Here is a 14,802-nt window from a genome sequence, read left to right on the forward strand (position 1 = left end):
ACTGGTTGTCTGTAGTCAGATGTTCCATATACTTCCGGCACAGTGTAAACTTTTTCTATTGCAAGAAAGCAAATTAGCAATAGGCAAATAAGCAAATACGTAAACCAGCGGTTAACAAATAAGCAAATTAGCAATTCAGCAATTGGCAAATAAGCAAATTTGTCATTAAGCCTATCAGCCATTGGCAAATAAGCAAATCGGCAATTAGCAAATAAGCAATTCAGCAATTGGCAAATAAGCAAATTGGCATGTCCCTACCGGCATTCCATATGTGACAGATTTACTGTAGAATAAAGAAAGCGAAAATTCACTGGGCCGAACCCGGACCAGACGGATTAAATACTCCGTGTACCGTATACTAGTATTTGTTCATGAACAATAAACTCACGTGATAACATCAAATATCACGTGCTTTTGGTATTATGATGGATGTGGTATCAAGTTTTCTAATTGTATATTTGTCTGTCATTGTTTCTTTAACAAATGGCATTCCAACAGAATATAATGTTGGGATAGGTATTGCCGATATAACTGGCCCGGCTGCCGAGGTCAACATGGTAAGATCGATTTCTATAAACCTTATATTTCCTTTTAAACTTTCATAATACTATCTATCGTACGATAGAGTGATATTACTAACACGTTTAACATTTTATCTGGTTAATGTCAAGTGTTTGTTATGATATTGGTGAATTAAAGTTGATAAAATATTGTGTAAAGAGTTTTAAACAATTTAATATAACTGGGTTTATTAAAATGTGTACCTTTTGGTCATTATAACACCCGTTTCATTATCTTGAATTTTGAGTATTCATATACTCCCTTGAGTGTATTCAACAAGTCCAGTTTGAAATATTTTCGATGGAAATCTTATATGTTTTTATGTTCTGTTATGAATCGAACAAATGACTTATATTATAGGCACCTGTATCTTCTAAACGAGTAAGATCATTATTATACAGAAAGAGTTAATTTTCACACATCGGTTTAACGGTTTTGCTATTTCATAATATGGTATAACCTTTTGTGGGTACGTGTAAGTTCCCTTTAATCAATATGAACTTGATTCGAACTCACCAGCATGACAACACAGAAATGTTGAAATCAAATCATCACATACTTCCCATACATATTGTTATACAACATGGAGACCTTGTAAGTTTATAGACCTATCGAGTAGAAATGTACCCGGCGCAAAATGAACCTCATTTCACAGTTAAATACATGTGTAGTTTCTATTGTTGTGACACGGAAGTTTTTCTATTCAGTACATTGTACTTCATAATCGGGGATTTTTCGATATTGTCAATAACTATAACGTGTTAAATGCTATATCGATTACACCCTGAACTATGGTGGCTAATAAATGCCATATACCTATTTCACCCGCCTAAAAGCACACAAGCAAAAACTACGTGTTTTAACTCTTCCATTCACACGAAAATTGAAAAAAAATACACTAAAGGTTAACACAAATAATTAGAATAATGCTCCAATAAGTTAAAGAATAATCTAAATACTATTTTTTGTAGTCTAAAAATTAGTAGTGATACATTAATAAAACTTCGGAACAAAAAGCCGTACATGACACAACTCATATAGCCTCTGCATGTTGTATATTATAGTGTTATTTTATCTATATTTACAGATGGGATATGCAAATCCTGCACAGACTTCACGTGGGTTACATCTCCGTCAGTTCAGTAGAACATTCATCTTTGAAGATCAAATGAAGAACAAAGTTGTTTACATTAATCTAGACGCTTGCATGTTTTCTCAGGGCCTCAAACTAGAGGTATACTCATCGACAATTTTCAGTATATCAGTTATTGTTTTAATGACATAAATATAACCCTAGTTCGATATAACTACTTTGTTGGCTCATCTTGTACATATATGTTTAAAAAGAGTGAACATGCGCATACGCATTCGGTAATCCATGCTTTGTATTGTATGGTGTACAGTTTTGATTGCAAGGTTTCACAATATAACAAAATTGGTCTTTTCTCCAGTTTTCAACTTTACTTACATTCTAAGTATGGTAACTTGTACTTTAAAACACACATTTCATAGTTTTTCATTGTCTTTTTCATTTTGTAATGTTTTTAGATTGTTCGACAACTGAAGAATAAATATGGAGATGCTTACACTGAACGTAATGTGTTAATAACCGGTACCCACACACACTCCACACCAGGGGGGTTTCATCAGTACCTTTTATATGACATCACGTCACTTGGATTTGTGAGGGAAACGTTCGATTCCTTGGTGGAAGGCATATTACGGGTATAACGTTAATTTCTTATAGTTTTTATTAACTTCATTTTCTAACTTTAGAATAACAAAAAGAAGTATAAATGAACGATTTAACTAACTATATAAATGCAAATTATATTGCTAAAAAATGAGCATTTCCGTAATAGTCGATTAATCATTTTCCGTAAATACTTCCTGCTAGCAGCTTAACACACGAAAAAATAAGGTAAATTCCTAAAATTGTTCAATTATTCGTTTTCATTAATTAACTGGGAAGATATTTCATTTCAACCTGTTTTAATGACTCTAAATAGCTTGACTTTTAACATAATTGTGTTTGATATTTGACGTATTTTTTCTCTCTTAATGACTTAAAAAAATACTTTTTTTCTTCGTTTTGTTTATTAAATAAATGTAATATGATTTCTAACGAATTATCAATTAACATATCTAACAGAGTGTAGACAGAGCACATGATAACATGAAACCAGCCAATATTTATGTCAACACCGGTGAACTATTAGAGAGTAACATCAACAGAAGTCCGTCTGCCTACCTTAAAAATCCACCAGAGGAACGCGCCAAGTATGTCGCAACATGCTACTTTGTATTACATTTTATCATATTTAATATTTTCATTGTATACAATTTTATTTTGTGGTCTTCATTTCTGGTTTACCGAGATTTTTTTTCAGCTATAATTTTGAATGAAAATGAAAGTAAAACCTGGAAGGCCAAATGTTTTTAAAGGCTGGATTGATCATGAATAAAATTTGAATAGCCTTAAGGTCAGTTAATATTACAGTGTTCCAGTAACATAAATGTTACAGATATCTTTCTTAATATTATATGTCCCCACAACCAGAATTCAACTTCTTCCAATGAAAATGTTTTTATAAGCGAAAGAAGGACAAGTTACGTATAAAAATAACGGATATATAGAGGATATTTGTTAAGTTCAGTGTAAGATCGGAATATATTTCACCGAGTGAGCACCAAAAGGTATATTTCACGAGTGGCGCAGCCACGAGTGAAATGTGAACTTTTGGTGTTCACGAGGTGAAATATATTTCGATCTTACACTAAACTAAACAAATTTTCTTTTTATTATATGCAAACAAACGTTAAAAAGGACATTTTTACCTAATACTAAATGAATAGCGCGCCAAATAATTATACAACGTGACGTCATTTACGACGTCACTTTATTAAGTTGGTTTCCAGTTCTGTGTACGCTGGTATTTCACTGAAACAACGTAAGGGGCTTAAATTCAAAACAGTGAAATTATCAAATTGATAATTTCACTGTTTCAAACAGTAAAATTACCAGTTTTAATTCACTGATATATTTCTATAAACCATTGAAAAGCATGTAATAAATTGCATTGATCGCGGACGTGCCAACTTGAACGAATATTCCAGCCAAGGGTATAGACGAATATTAGTATCAGTAATGCAATTACTTATCAAAAGTTATCAGAGAGCGGACAAGATTTTATCAAGAATGCCCACAGCAGATATATATGTAATACGGTACCTCTTTATCATAGAAACGTAACACCAACCTCGTACTTAAACCTTTTAACAGTTTTAATGCAAAACCAACACATTTTCTATTCACTACTTGTCAACTACAAAGACAACCTTTACCTTTAACCTTGAATTGGGTGTTGAAGACAGGTTTTGAGTATATTATCAAAATGTTATTAAATCTATATGGCAGTTATAAGTATAGCATGTATATTACATTATAGATACAAATATAACGTTGACAAGAACATGACTGTCATCAAGATTGTAGATGCTGATAATTTTCCTATAGGTATGATAAGGTAAGATACTTATTTCGATATATTTAACCACTGTTAATTTTACAACTACTATCCCAGAGTCTGAGTTCACTAGTTTCTTTATCTTGGTTTCTTTATCTTGTTAATGCTAATTATAGAAAAATGAAATTGTGCAGATATTTTGGAATGATTAAATTTCAGTTTTGAACGTAGTCGGTCTAAGCTGCTAACTACAAGCAGCATTGTAAAAAAAGATAATTTATAGATTGACATTATGATTCAGTATATTATTAGCTCGACTATTCGAAGAATATGAGAGCTATTGTAGTCGCCCCGGCGTCGGCGTCGGCGTCAGCGTCGTCGGCGTCTGCGTTGGTTAAAGTTTTTTGTAAAGTCTGATTCATATCCCCTTTTCTACTTAGTCTCTTGATTAATGTTTACATGCAAGTTTTACATATCTCGATAACTATTAAAGATATTTATTTAAAACTTCACATATGCATTAAGGGTCATAATTGTAGGTCACTGACAAAGATCCATAATTCTATCTTGCATTTAGGCTGATTTTTCTCCCCTTTTTCAACTTAGAAATTCATGGTAAAGTTTTGCTTGTAAGCTGTTATCTCAATAACTACTGAAGGGTTTGTGCCTTTTTTGGGACAATTTTATGCATTCATAATAATAAAGCAGTTATTTACTTGATAAAACATCTTAATAACAAGCCTTTGTACCTTTTCTGTCAAATTTATGTATTCATAGGTAATTAGTATTATTATACTCAATAAAACACCCTCGTGACATTACCTTCCGAATAGTCAAGCCAATACTGTATAATTAGACTCTCTCTAAGGCCTATAACATGAATTTATAAAAAAAAATTAGCCCTTTTGTGAACTTAAAAAAATTAACATTATCAAGGCTCTTTTACTATCAAGCACTTAGAATAGTCGAGCGTGCTGTCCTACCGACAGCTCTTGTTTATTTTTTAAATCAACAAAATTGCATAGGTTATATATTATTATGCCTATCTAGTGTTTATACAGGATTTTTTTACAGATTGCATAATAATAACAATAATAATAATAATAATAATAATAAAAAATTAAGTAATCATAATAAAACGTTATTTCAAGAATGTAACTTACTCGTATAGTTGTACCAAAGTTTAAACGCTATAACGGTAAATCATCTATTATTATACAGTTGGTTTGCCGTGCACTGTACAAGTATGAACAATACAAACAGACTTATCAGTAGTGACAATAAAGGACTGGCCGCCCTCATGTTAGAGGCTGACAGAAACGGACAAACTGTTCTACCTGGGAAAGTAGGTTGTCGAATTTTCCCCACCCCCACACACATGCTTTTTATAGCAGAGATTAAATTTTAAGAATTGTGTATGTGTTGTACATTATAATTCTGCTAAACATATAATGATGTTAACAAGTCTTAATATATCGTATACAATTATACAATAGAATATTTAAACTTAACAGTGAATTTGTCATAAAACGTAGGTAGTAACAAGTAACTTACAATTAAAGCCTGTTTTCTTTGGATTTCATAAAGCAGAATATTTAAAGAAAAATTGTGAATGTAAACGTTTCTTGTCTTTTCCGTTTTAAAGGGAGCTTTTGTTGCTGCCTTTGCCCAGAGTAACGAGGGTGATGTATCTCCGAATACAAAAGGTCCCCATTGTCTCGACACAGGACTACCATGTGACTTTAACCATAGCACGTGCAATGGCAAGGTAACGATTAATAAAAGACATTTCTATGAAATATAACATCTATGAAAACTAACATATTTAAGTTAACTTTTAACACAAAATTTAAAAAGAAGGATTGAACCTTACGTCCATTTATACATTTTCTCCTTTTTATCACGGACTGGTTCATATAAAGTGAAGAATTGGCTTTAATAATTTAGTTAGGAAAATGCTAGACTAGTATACCAGTCAATTTTGTGATCTCAGCATGTTTGAATACATGTATATGAAAGGCCATATTTAATTATAATTTTATCGTTATAAAAGATTTTACTAAATTTCATGATTCTAGATAATGTATAATTTGATTATAGAACGAATTATGTGTGGCATTTGGACCTGGTAATGATATGTTTGAGAGCACAGAGATTATAGCCAGGAGACAGTATATACAAGCAAAGGTAAAAATGAACGCTGTGTCCATCTCCTGTTTAATATATTCGAAAACGTTTATATTACTGCACGTGACAATAATGTCATTGATTCGTTAACATCATCTCCATACACAAATTTATAGATAAATCCACTAAGGAATTATGGATATTTTGGGTTGGTCCAACACAGCTGGTGGTACAAACATACTTTTTACAGTTAGAACTTCGTTAACAAGCGCACACGGTTGACCGGTTGTACACCGTGAAGCTTTAACTTGGCAAAAACCCTATATTAACAAATCAGGATATCATTTAAGATATCTAATTGGCTGTATTATTAATTCATTATAAAGGGCGTATGTAACTAATTTTACACATGTATGTTGCCGATAATTTGCTCATTTCAGTTTTAACAGCAAACATATTAAAAGTCTGTAGTTATGCTTTTTATATGTTAGAATTGTAATTTTGATTAAAAGTGAAGTAATTAATTTTGTTCAATTCGTTTTTGTTTTGTTTTTTTTCTTTGATTTGCAGAAATTGTTTGATACAGCATCCACACTTGTACAAGGCCCTGTTGACTTCAGACATACATATACTGACATGTCAAAACAAACTGTGGGAGAGGTGATAACATTAGTATTGTATTTTCCACAAGTTTTAAAATCATCCTTGAACTTGTTGATATAAAGGATATACAATTATGCATTATAGCATTAACATAATACTTTTTATTCATAGGTGAAATATAAACTTTCAAGTTAGACTATACTTTCGTCTTGTAATTAATGATTCTGGGACCTTTCAAGAGTGATAAGGTAATTATTTGCCTATATCTTCATTAATAATTTGATGTTTTGAAACTTTAATAAATGCATATATAAGGAGAAACTGATAAAATTTTGCGTTACCATGGTTTTGTACAGGGTAAGAAGACATGTAAGCCAGCTATGGGGTATAGTTTCGCCGCCGGAACCACCGATGGCCCTGGTGCATTCGATTTTACACAAGGTAGCATTTTTAAAGCACTTAAAATGGGATGTTTTTTTTTATTCTTATCTCTGCTTTCAGTAAGATTACATTTTATAATGTTATCATTTATGTTTTCGTATAGACAACTCCAGAACTTGGATACTTTTGTAATAACGCTACTTTAATGACATATGTATTTTGTCCATAATTTACAACGCCATGGATCATGTAACTCATATTGCAAACATAGTAATATTATTATTTTGTCTCAATACCAGGAAGTAATTCCTCGTCACCATTTTGGAACGCTGTCAGTGGCTTCATCAAGAAACCGTCAGAGGAACAAAACAAATGTCATGCACCTAAACCTATTCTGCTCGATACAGGGGAGGTAACTAATTGTCGTCTGCTGATAACTAAAATAATAATAACAATCATCATAATCCATGTAACAATAAATAAAGTGATTTTAAGTTTCAATATTTTAATGCAGCGATAAGTTTCACTGAATTTATTCGCATAGTAGTCCGAAAAAAAATGAAAAAAATAAATTTGAAATGATTATGAAAATTTAAAAAATGGAAAACAATACGTGGTGTATTATTTTACTTTTGTGCTATACATGTATATCAAGGTTCATGTGATATCTATAACAGATCTAAATAGTTAAAAGGAGAGTGTGGAATATTGTTGTTTTTATTTTTATTTTATTAATTAATTAATTAATTAATTAATTAATTAATTTATTTATTTATTTATTTATTTATTTATTTATTTATTTATTTATTTATTTATTTATTTATTTATTTATTTATTTATTTATTTATTTATTTATTTATTTATTTATTTATTTATTTATTTATTTATTATTTTGTAGATTGAGTTTCCCTATGCGTGGGAGCCATCTATCGTAGATACACAGATATTCCGAGTTGGTCAACTCTTCCTTATAGCTGTCCCTGCAGAATTCACGTATGTTTTATAACAAAGAGATCTATTATCTATATTTTGATATCTTTATTATCTGGTGTTCCAGTAGATATAACACATTATAAAAAAGTCTAGTCATGTATTGCAATTAAAAAGAAAACTGCCATATGAGCGAACGGTTTGAAATAACCAGCATTAACCACTTGGCTCTGAACACCCTGATCTGTCACAATAACAAATGTATATGCCTTAAAAATTACTGACTCAAAAGGTGATGAAATACATATTGATTTAATTTATACGCTTTATATTCAAAAAATTAATCGCGTTTGATGTATTTGATGTATATAGTTATGATGAAGATGATTTTTCAATAAGAGACTAAAATGAATTTTTCAAAAAAGTAACGGCAATACACACACTTAAATGAGTTGTAGTTATAATCTAAGTAAATATAACGTTATGTTAATCAAATATTTGCAGGACAATGTCTGGAAGGAGAACCAGGGATGCTGTTGCCAAGGTAAACTCATATTTTTGAATATTTCATATTACTATGGTAACTTGCATTTATTTTCAAGAACTGATCGAGATGAAAGTAAATGAGCCGCGTCTTGACAAAAGCAACTTAGTGCATTGACGGCCAGCATGGATCCAGACCAGTCTGCGCATCCGCACAGTCTGAGTCTGATCAGGATCCATGCTGTTCGCTATCAGTTTCTCTACTTGTAATAGGTAAGCGAACAGCATGGATCCTGATCAGACTGCGCTGATGCGCAGGCTGGTCTGGATCCATGCTGGGCGCAAACGCTTTATATTGGTTTTGACATGGCCCGGCTCAAATTACCATTAATATGACTTTTATCTCTATAGAGGGGCCTCCGTGGCCGAGTGGTTAAGGACGTTGACTTCGAACCACTTGCCCCTCACCGCTGTGGGTTCGAATCCCGACAGAGACTTTGGATTCTTTCATGTGAGGAAGCTATCCAGCTAGCTTACGGAACGTCGGTGGTTCTACTCAGGTGCCCGTTCGTGCCTGAAATAATGCACGGAAGGGCACCTGAGGTCTTCCTCCACCAGTAAAGCTGGAACGTCGCGATATGACCTATACTGTGTCGATGTGACGTAAAACCCAAAACAAACAAAAAAAAATCTCTATAGAATTACAAAACATGTCAAACATAATTACACCAGTTTATGTATTGTTTTTTGTGTTTCAGACTTTAAAAGATAACGGGTTTAAAGGTGAACCTGTACCAATCGTTGCCGGATTATCAAATGATTATGCTGACTACGTTACAACATTTGAGGAATATCAGGTATTATCGTCTGCTTTTTTGGCGATTCTTTCTGCAATCGTACCTATTAGTTCTATTCCAGTTATTATTTCCAGAACAAAAAACACATTTCTTTCTTTTCATTCTAGGAAAACGAACATATCTTTACAGTAATAAAATATAAATAACTTGTGTGTAATAAAACACCAGTCATTTTAATGGTTTGATTTTGAGATTATTTTAATTATAGGTGTTTGTTAATGTGCGCTATCCATGTTTGCTATTCTACCAATGCATTTAACACTATTTAAGCACAATATACCGATAATCTCAATTTTTGTTTGTCTCATTCATTTCGTTGGCTTAATACTACAAACCCGTATGTCATTTTTGTCATTTTTAGAAAATCGCATTTGAAAGTTTGAACTGTTATAACTTTTTAATGATAAACCGTATAAAGATAAAATTTTCAGTGAATTTAGAAATCTGTATGTTGTACATATGTACCAAATTTCATTTCTGTGCATACAATTTTAAAGCTAAAATATCAAATAATTAATTTCAATTTTTCATAATAAATAAGAAAATACATACAAATTCTGAATTCTAAAACCCCATTCGAGAGATACGTGGTTGTTGACAAAACATTCAGGTCATTTCTACACTATAAAAGCGACATACGGGGTTCTAATTGAAACAAATTGACTAAGTGTAATAATTTTCGGCTAGAAACATAGCAAAAATTCAAGTAAAAAATATCATTAACTTCTCCTACTGTGTAAAATATTACACGTCTGTTTGAAAATCAATGCTACTATCAAATGAAATCTACATTAATTTTTCAAAAGTATGCACTTGTTATGTTACATGTTTATCAACCGTGGGTATTCGACGATGCGTTTCTGTCACATACCTATGTTGCTATTATGTTTCAATTTTTGATTTAGAGTGTACATTAAGTAGATGCTTTTCGTGCTTCAGAAAACAGCGTTGAATCTGAAACAATTTGTCCTGATAGCATCTAGATTTAAACAAAGTGGTATTTTGTCTTCCATTCAAGAACATCTAATAACTATAACTTTGATGGATGATCAAAATGCAAATGTAAAAATGGGTTCAGCTATATAGCTAATGAGTACCCTTTCAAAAAGTGTAAAAACTTGAAAATAAGAAGCTTTAGGGAAATTAACAAAAATAGTACTTATCGAGGCCGTCCGAAATGGTTTTCATCCGAATAAATGTAGTATTTACATATGTATCTATTCAATACATTTACTATTAATTCAAAATGATGTAAGAGCTATAAAAACTAAATCATCAATATATGTATATTACATTCAGGTAAAAATTACTATAATTATCTTTAAATAAATCACTAAAAGTTTTTCAAATATTTGGCTGTGATAAGTAGGCAGCCATTACAGATGTGTCATGTATCACGTGGTACAAAATCAGAATGCTTGATTGGACGAGAAGTTACTTGGGTCTAGAATTAAAGTTTGATGTAAATAGCGAGTTACGGGTTTGTGGAATTGGAAATAAACATTTTTATGTTAGTTCTACAACTACATAAGTATGTTCACTGTGAAGAGCTCATTGAGACGAAAAAAATGATATAAAAATCTCAATTTTGCCAAAAATCGAGTTACGGGGTTGTAGAATTAACCCGACGATTTGTTTTTGGTTACTTAGGAACAACGTTACGAAGGCGGTTCAACAATTTATGGTCCTCATACACTGGAGGCTTACATTAACGTATACATGAATTTGTCCAAGGCGATGACCACGGTAAGTTTTAGATACGTTACAAGAACAAATTAATTTCGGAGTGCGAGGTTGTTACTTTAAACACAAATCTTGAAAATGTGTTAATGGTATTGTTTATGAATTTGTTTGTGATGAATTTATTATAAAAAGTTATTATTCTTCATTTGTTTTATTCTTATTGTAACTTAATACATTACCATGAACTCAATTAGGCAATTCCATTAGACTTCTTGTCCCTCGAATCCCGCCAGGAACTTTGGATTCTTTCTCAAGAGGAAGCTATCCAGATGGCTTACGAACGTTGGTGGTTATACTCATGTGCTTGCTCATACCTGGAATGGTGCACGGAAGGGCAGCTGAAGTCTTCCTGTACCAGTAAAGCAGGAAAGTCTTCATATGATCACTAATGTGTCGGTGCGACGTAAAACCTAACCAAAAATTTCAATGACTTTTAATATAACTTCAATACAACAGATAAAATTTACGAATTATGTTAAGTAGTTAGTAGGTTATAAACACTTCATGATGTTTTGCATTTATTATATCTATTGACATCCTTTGTTATAATTTTGTTTGTGTATTGATATTGACATTAGGGTAGTCCTGTGACGCCAGGCCCCAACCCACCTGATCTAATGTCTGAACAACTGTCCTTCCTACCTCCAGTCGTGTTTGATGCAGCTGGGTTTGGAAACAACTTTGCTGACGTCAAACAGCAACCAAACAAACAATATAAAGTTGTAAGTATTATGATATTCTCCGGGTACCTGTCATACCAGAGTTAGTTGTTTTATCTATATTAAATATACTGATTGTTCTAATTGAATTGGTGATTAAAATTTGTGTTTCATATATATGACTGTAATGTTCGCAGTTTTAGCTAAGATCTAGGAAAACGGAAGAAAAACATTTGATAAGATGAAAAGATTAATTTCCTATTAATTATATGAACCTGTAAGAACTAATTGTAGTCTACGCGACGCTTTCCTCAAAACATGATGTGTCATATGACAAAAGTTTATTTTCCTGCTGATGATATTACATAATATTCATGTATTAATGTATTTAACTATCTTCTGTTTTAAGGGAGAACGTGTTACTGTCAAGTTTGTTGGTGCAAATCCAAGAAATAACAGAAGAGTAAGTATTTGGGATATAATAAATGGGCCTTAAACATGGTATATTTCCGAGCTAGACATGTAATGATAGTTTGATCTTTATATATGTATACGATATAATGATTGTGTTTTACTATCTAGTGATTAAAATGCTTTCAATTAAGGACTATCTTAACGTTGGCGCAGTACTAGTAAGACAAAAAAGCTAATCATAATTATGTATATTAAGCATAATAACGGTTAAAAGCTATCATATTATTGGTTTATACAGATTTGTTTTTATGAAGGAAGTTAATAGCTTTAAGACATACTGGAACCAACCAGTAAGAAGCAAAGAGTTTAAAGTGCCCTGGTCATGGGAAAAACGGCTTTTTCCTGACGGGGTTTGAACCCACTTCAATAGCGATACATAGATTGCTAATCCGACACGTAAACCATTAGGCCATGCCGCCACTATCATGCCTGTAATTTTATGAACTATTATAATTTTTGCAGTTGGAATCTACATTTCTAACAGTAGAATTTCAAGAGCAAAGCGGTGCTAACACTGTAGTCTACACGGACGCCAACTGGGAAACTCAGTATGTTTTAAATCATTAGTCTTAATTTTATTCATGAATATATAGACAGTTTTGCAACATGCTATAGTAACATAAATATGCTTCTCACTAAACCAGTCATGTTATAGGTCTCGTGATTTCGTTCGATTCCCTTTCTAACATTGTGACTATGTAATTTCAAAGTATTTACATTAGGATTGTGGTAATGAAACATTAAACGTCATTTATCCAAATACAGCATTCTCAAATTCATTAAAAACATAGTAGTCTTTTACTGGAAAAAGTCCTCACAACTTAACCCATTATATATTTTTTTGATTAGCTGTTTTCATTATACACGTGGTTATCATTTGAACTTATGGATATAGAATCTGCAGAACTACGTTCATCATCAGTGTAGTCTGTTAAATTCAAAACACCATTTTGTATACATGCGCAACATTAAACTGAATAGTAGACAATTATTTTACCCTCACAGAAAATCGCTAACATATATATATGTATATAACCATGATTTGTTTCAGATTTCACTGGGAGAGCCATGGAATAGGTGAAAGTACAATTACAATATTGTGGGATATACCAGTAGGTCAAAAGCCGGGAATGTATAAAATCACATACAACTGTGACCACAAGAGTATCTTCAGCGGTGTGTCTTCTGTAACCGGAAGTACTGAATGGTTCCAAGTCGTCGCATCTAGAGCTAAACTAGACAAATTTCAACAGAAAAACAAATTGCTTAACAAAAAGAAAGAGAATGAAATAAAGAAGGGCTTTAAGAAAACACTCTCAAAATTGAAGTCAGAAAATGTCAAGGGAATGAACAATTTAGCTTAAATCATAGAACCATCCTGGAATGATATGAATAGCAATAAATGTTTTAAAATAAATTTGGTTTCATTATGTTTTACTTTTATCTTAATTATAAGTGATGACCTACACAGTAAAATAACAAAGAAAAATAAATTTTAGTGCTTAATATACTTAAGTGTATGGTTTGACTACATATTTGTACACAGGAGCTCATACTGCGCGTAAGAAAATCTTAAACAGATTCTGAAAAGCTGCATTTAAAAACCGGACTCTTTTTCAATCTATTTTTAATATCAAATATGATGTTGGTTTAAACATATCAATTTAAGCCCGATTGCGAAACTTGTTCTTGCAACTTATATTAATCACTTTCCAGTCCGATTCCTGGATCCAACCAGTACTGGTGTCATATGAAGAAACATAGTTGTGCTCAAACCCATGATCCCTGGGTTGAGAGGCAGACACCTTAACCACTAGGCCATTGCTTACCTACAGACAAATGATTAAATGTCTTAGTGTGGTAGTTCACAGTACATATATTTTATAATGCGTCAGATCAACATTCACTCTTTGAAAGGATGGCTTAACGTGATTGTTCAAACAACAAATACTTCTGGTCCATTTGCTATCAATATAAGTGAGACACAATTCATAATGTTATTTGCTGGTGTTATTACATTAAAGAAAATTCTATATACTTATAGAAGTCACAATATGCTTCCAAAGCATAATTTTCATATTTGTTCAACATTATGATCCGTTCTTTGTCAAATCGGTACACATTTATATTTAAAAACAAAAACTGTACAGTACAGAATTGAATCCCTGAACACCCAAGACGGCAAAATTGAAAATGTTGCAGACTCGGTCTGAACCTGTTCATGGACAGTAGTGGTAAGTGCGATTCGCACCAGGTTGAGTATAATTCAACATTTACGTATGATAATGGTGAAATTTAAAATTCAGAAATATCTGCAGATGTGCTCATATGGCGATGATCATAAAACCTTCAATGCAACAGGCATGTGCTATTTAGCGAAAACGGTTAATGGTCCACAAGTAAAAGAATGCGAGTGCCTTAAACGAGACAATAGACGGAACCAAATCAAATACATTTTTAAGGGGATACGATGTAATGAAGCCTAAATATCAGAGACATGTGTCAAATGAATAATAT

General features: G+C 32.2%; 1 protein-coding gene across 1 annotated transcript; it reads left to right on the top strand.

The window, feature by feature from the left end:
• Positions 1–381: 381 nt before the first annotated feature.
• On the top strand, positions 382–13,702 carry LOC132714046 (uncharacterized). Its single transcript, XM_060696778.1, has 19 exons — positions 382–557; positions 1,649–1,795; positions 2,110–2,286; positions 2,714–2,841; positions 4,011–4,088; positions 5,250–5,373; positions 5,674–5,796; positions 6,129–6,215; positions 6,726–6,815; positions 7,115–7,199; positions 7,439–7,551; positions 8,038–8,132; positions 8,574–8,613; positions 9,311–9,409; positions 11,060–11,155; positions 11,731–11,874; positions 12,221–12,274; positions 12,748–12,833; positions 13,337–13,702. The coding sequence occupies exons 1-19, from the start codon at positions 423–425 to the stop codon at positions 13,647–13,649; spliced, it is 2,214 nt and encodes a 737-aa protein (XP_060552761.1). The 5' UTR covers positions 382–422; the 3' UTR covers positions 13,650–13,702.
• Positions 13,703–14,802: the final 1,100 nt, after the last annotated feature.

This window comes from Ruditapes philippinarum, unplaced genomic scaffold (genome assembly GCF_026571515.1).
Source record: "Ruditapes philippinarum isolate M1 unplaced genomic scaffold, ASM2657151v2 ctg710_1_1_1_1, whole genome shotgun sequence".
NCBI lineage: Eukaryota > Metazoa > Mollusca > Bivalvia > Venerida > Veneridae > Ruditapes > Ruditapes philippinarum.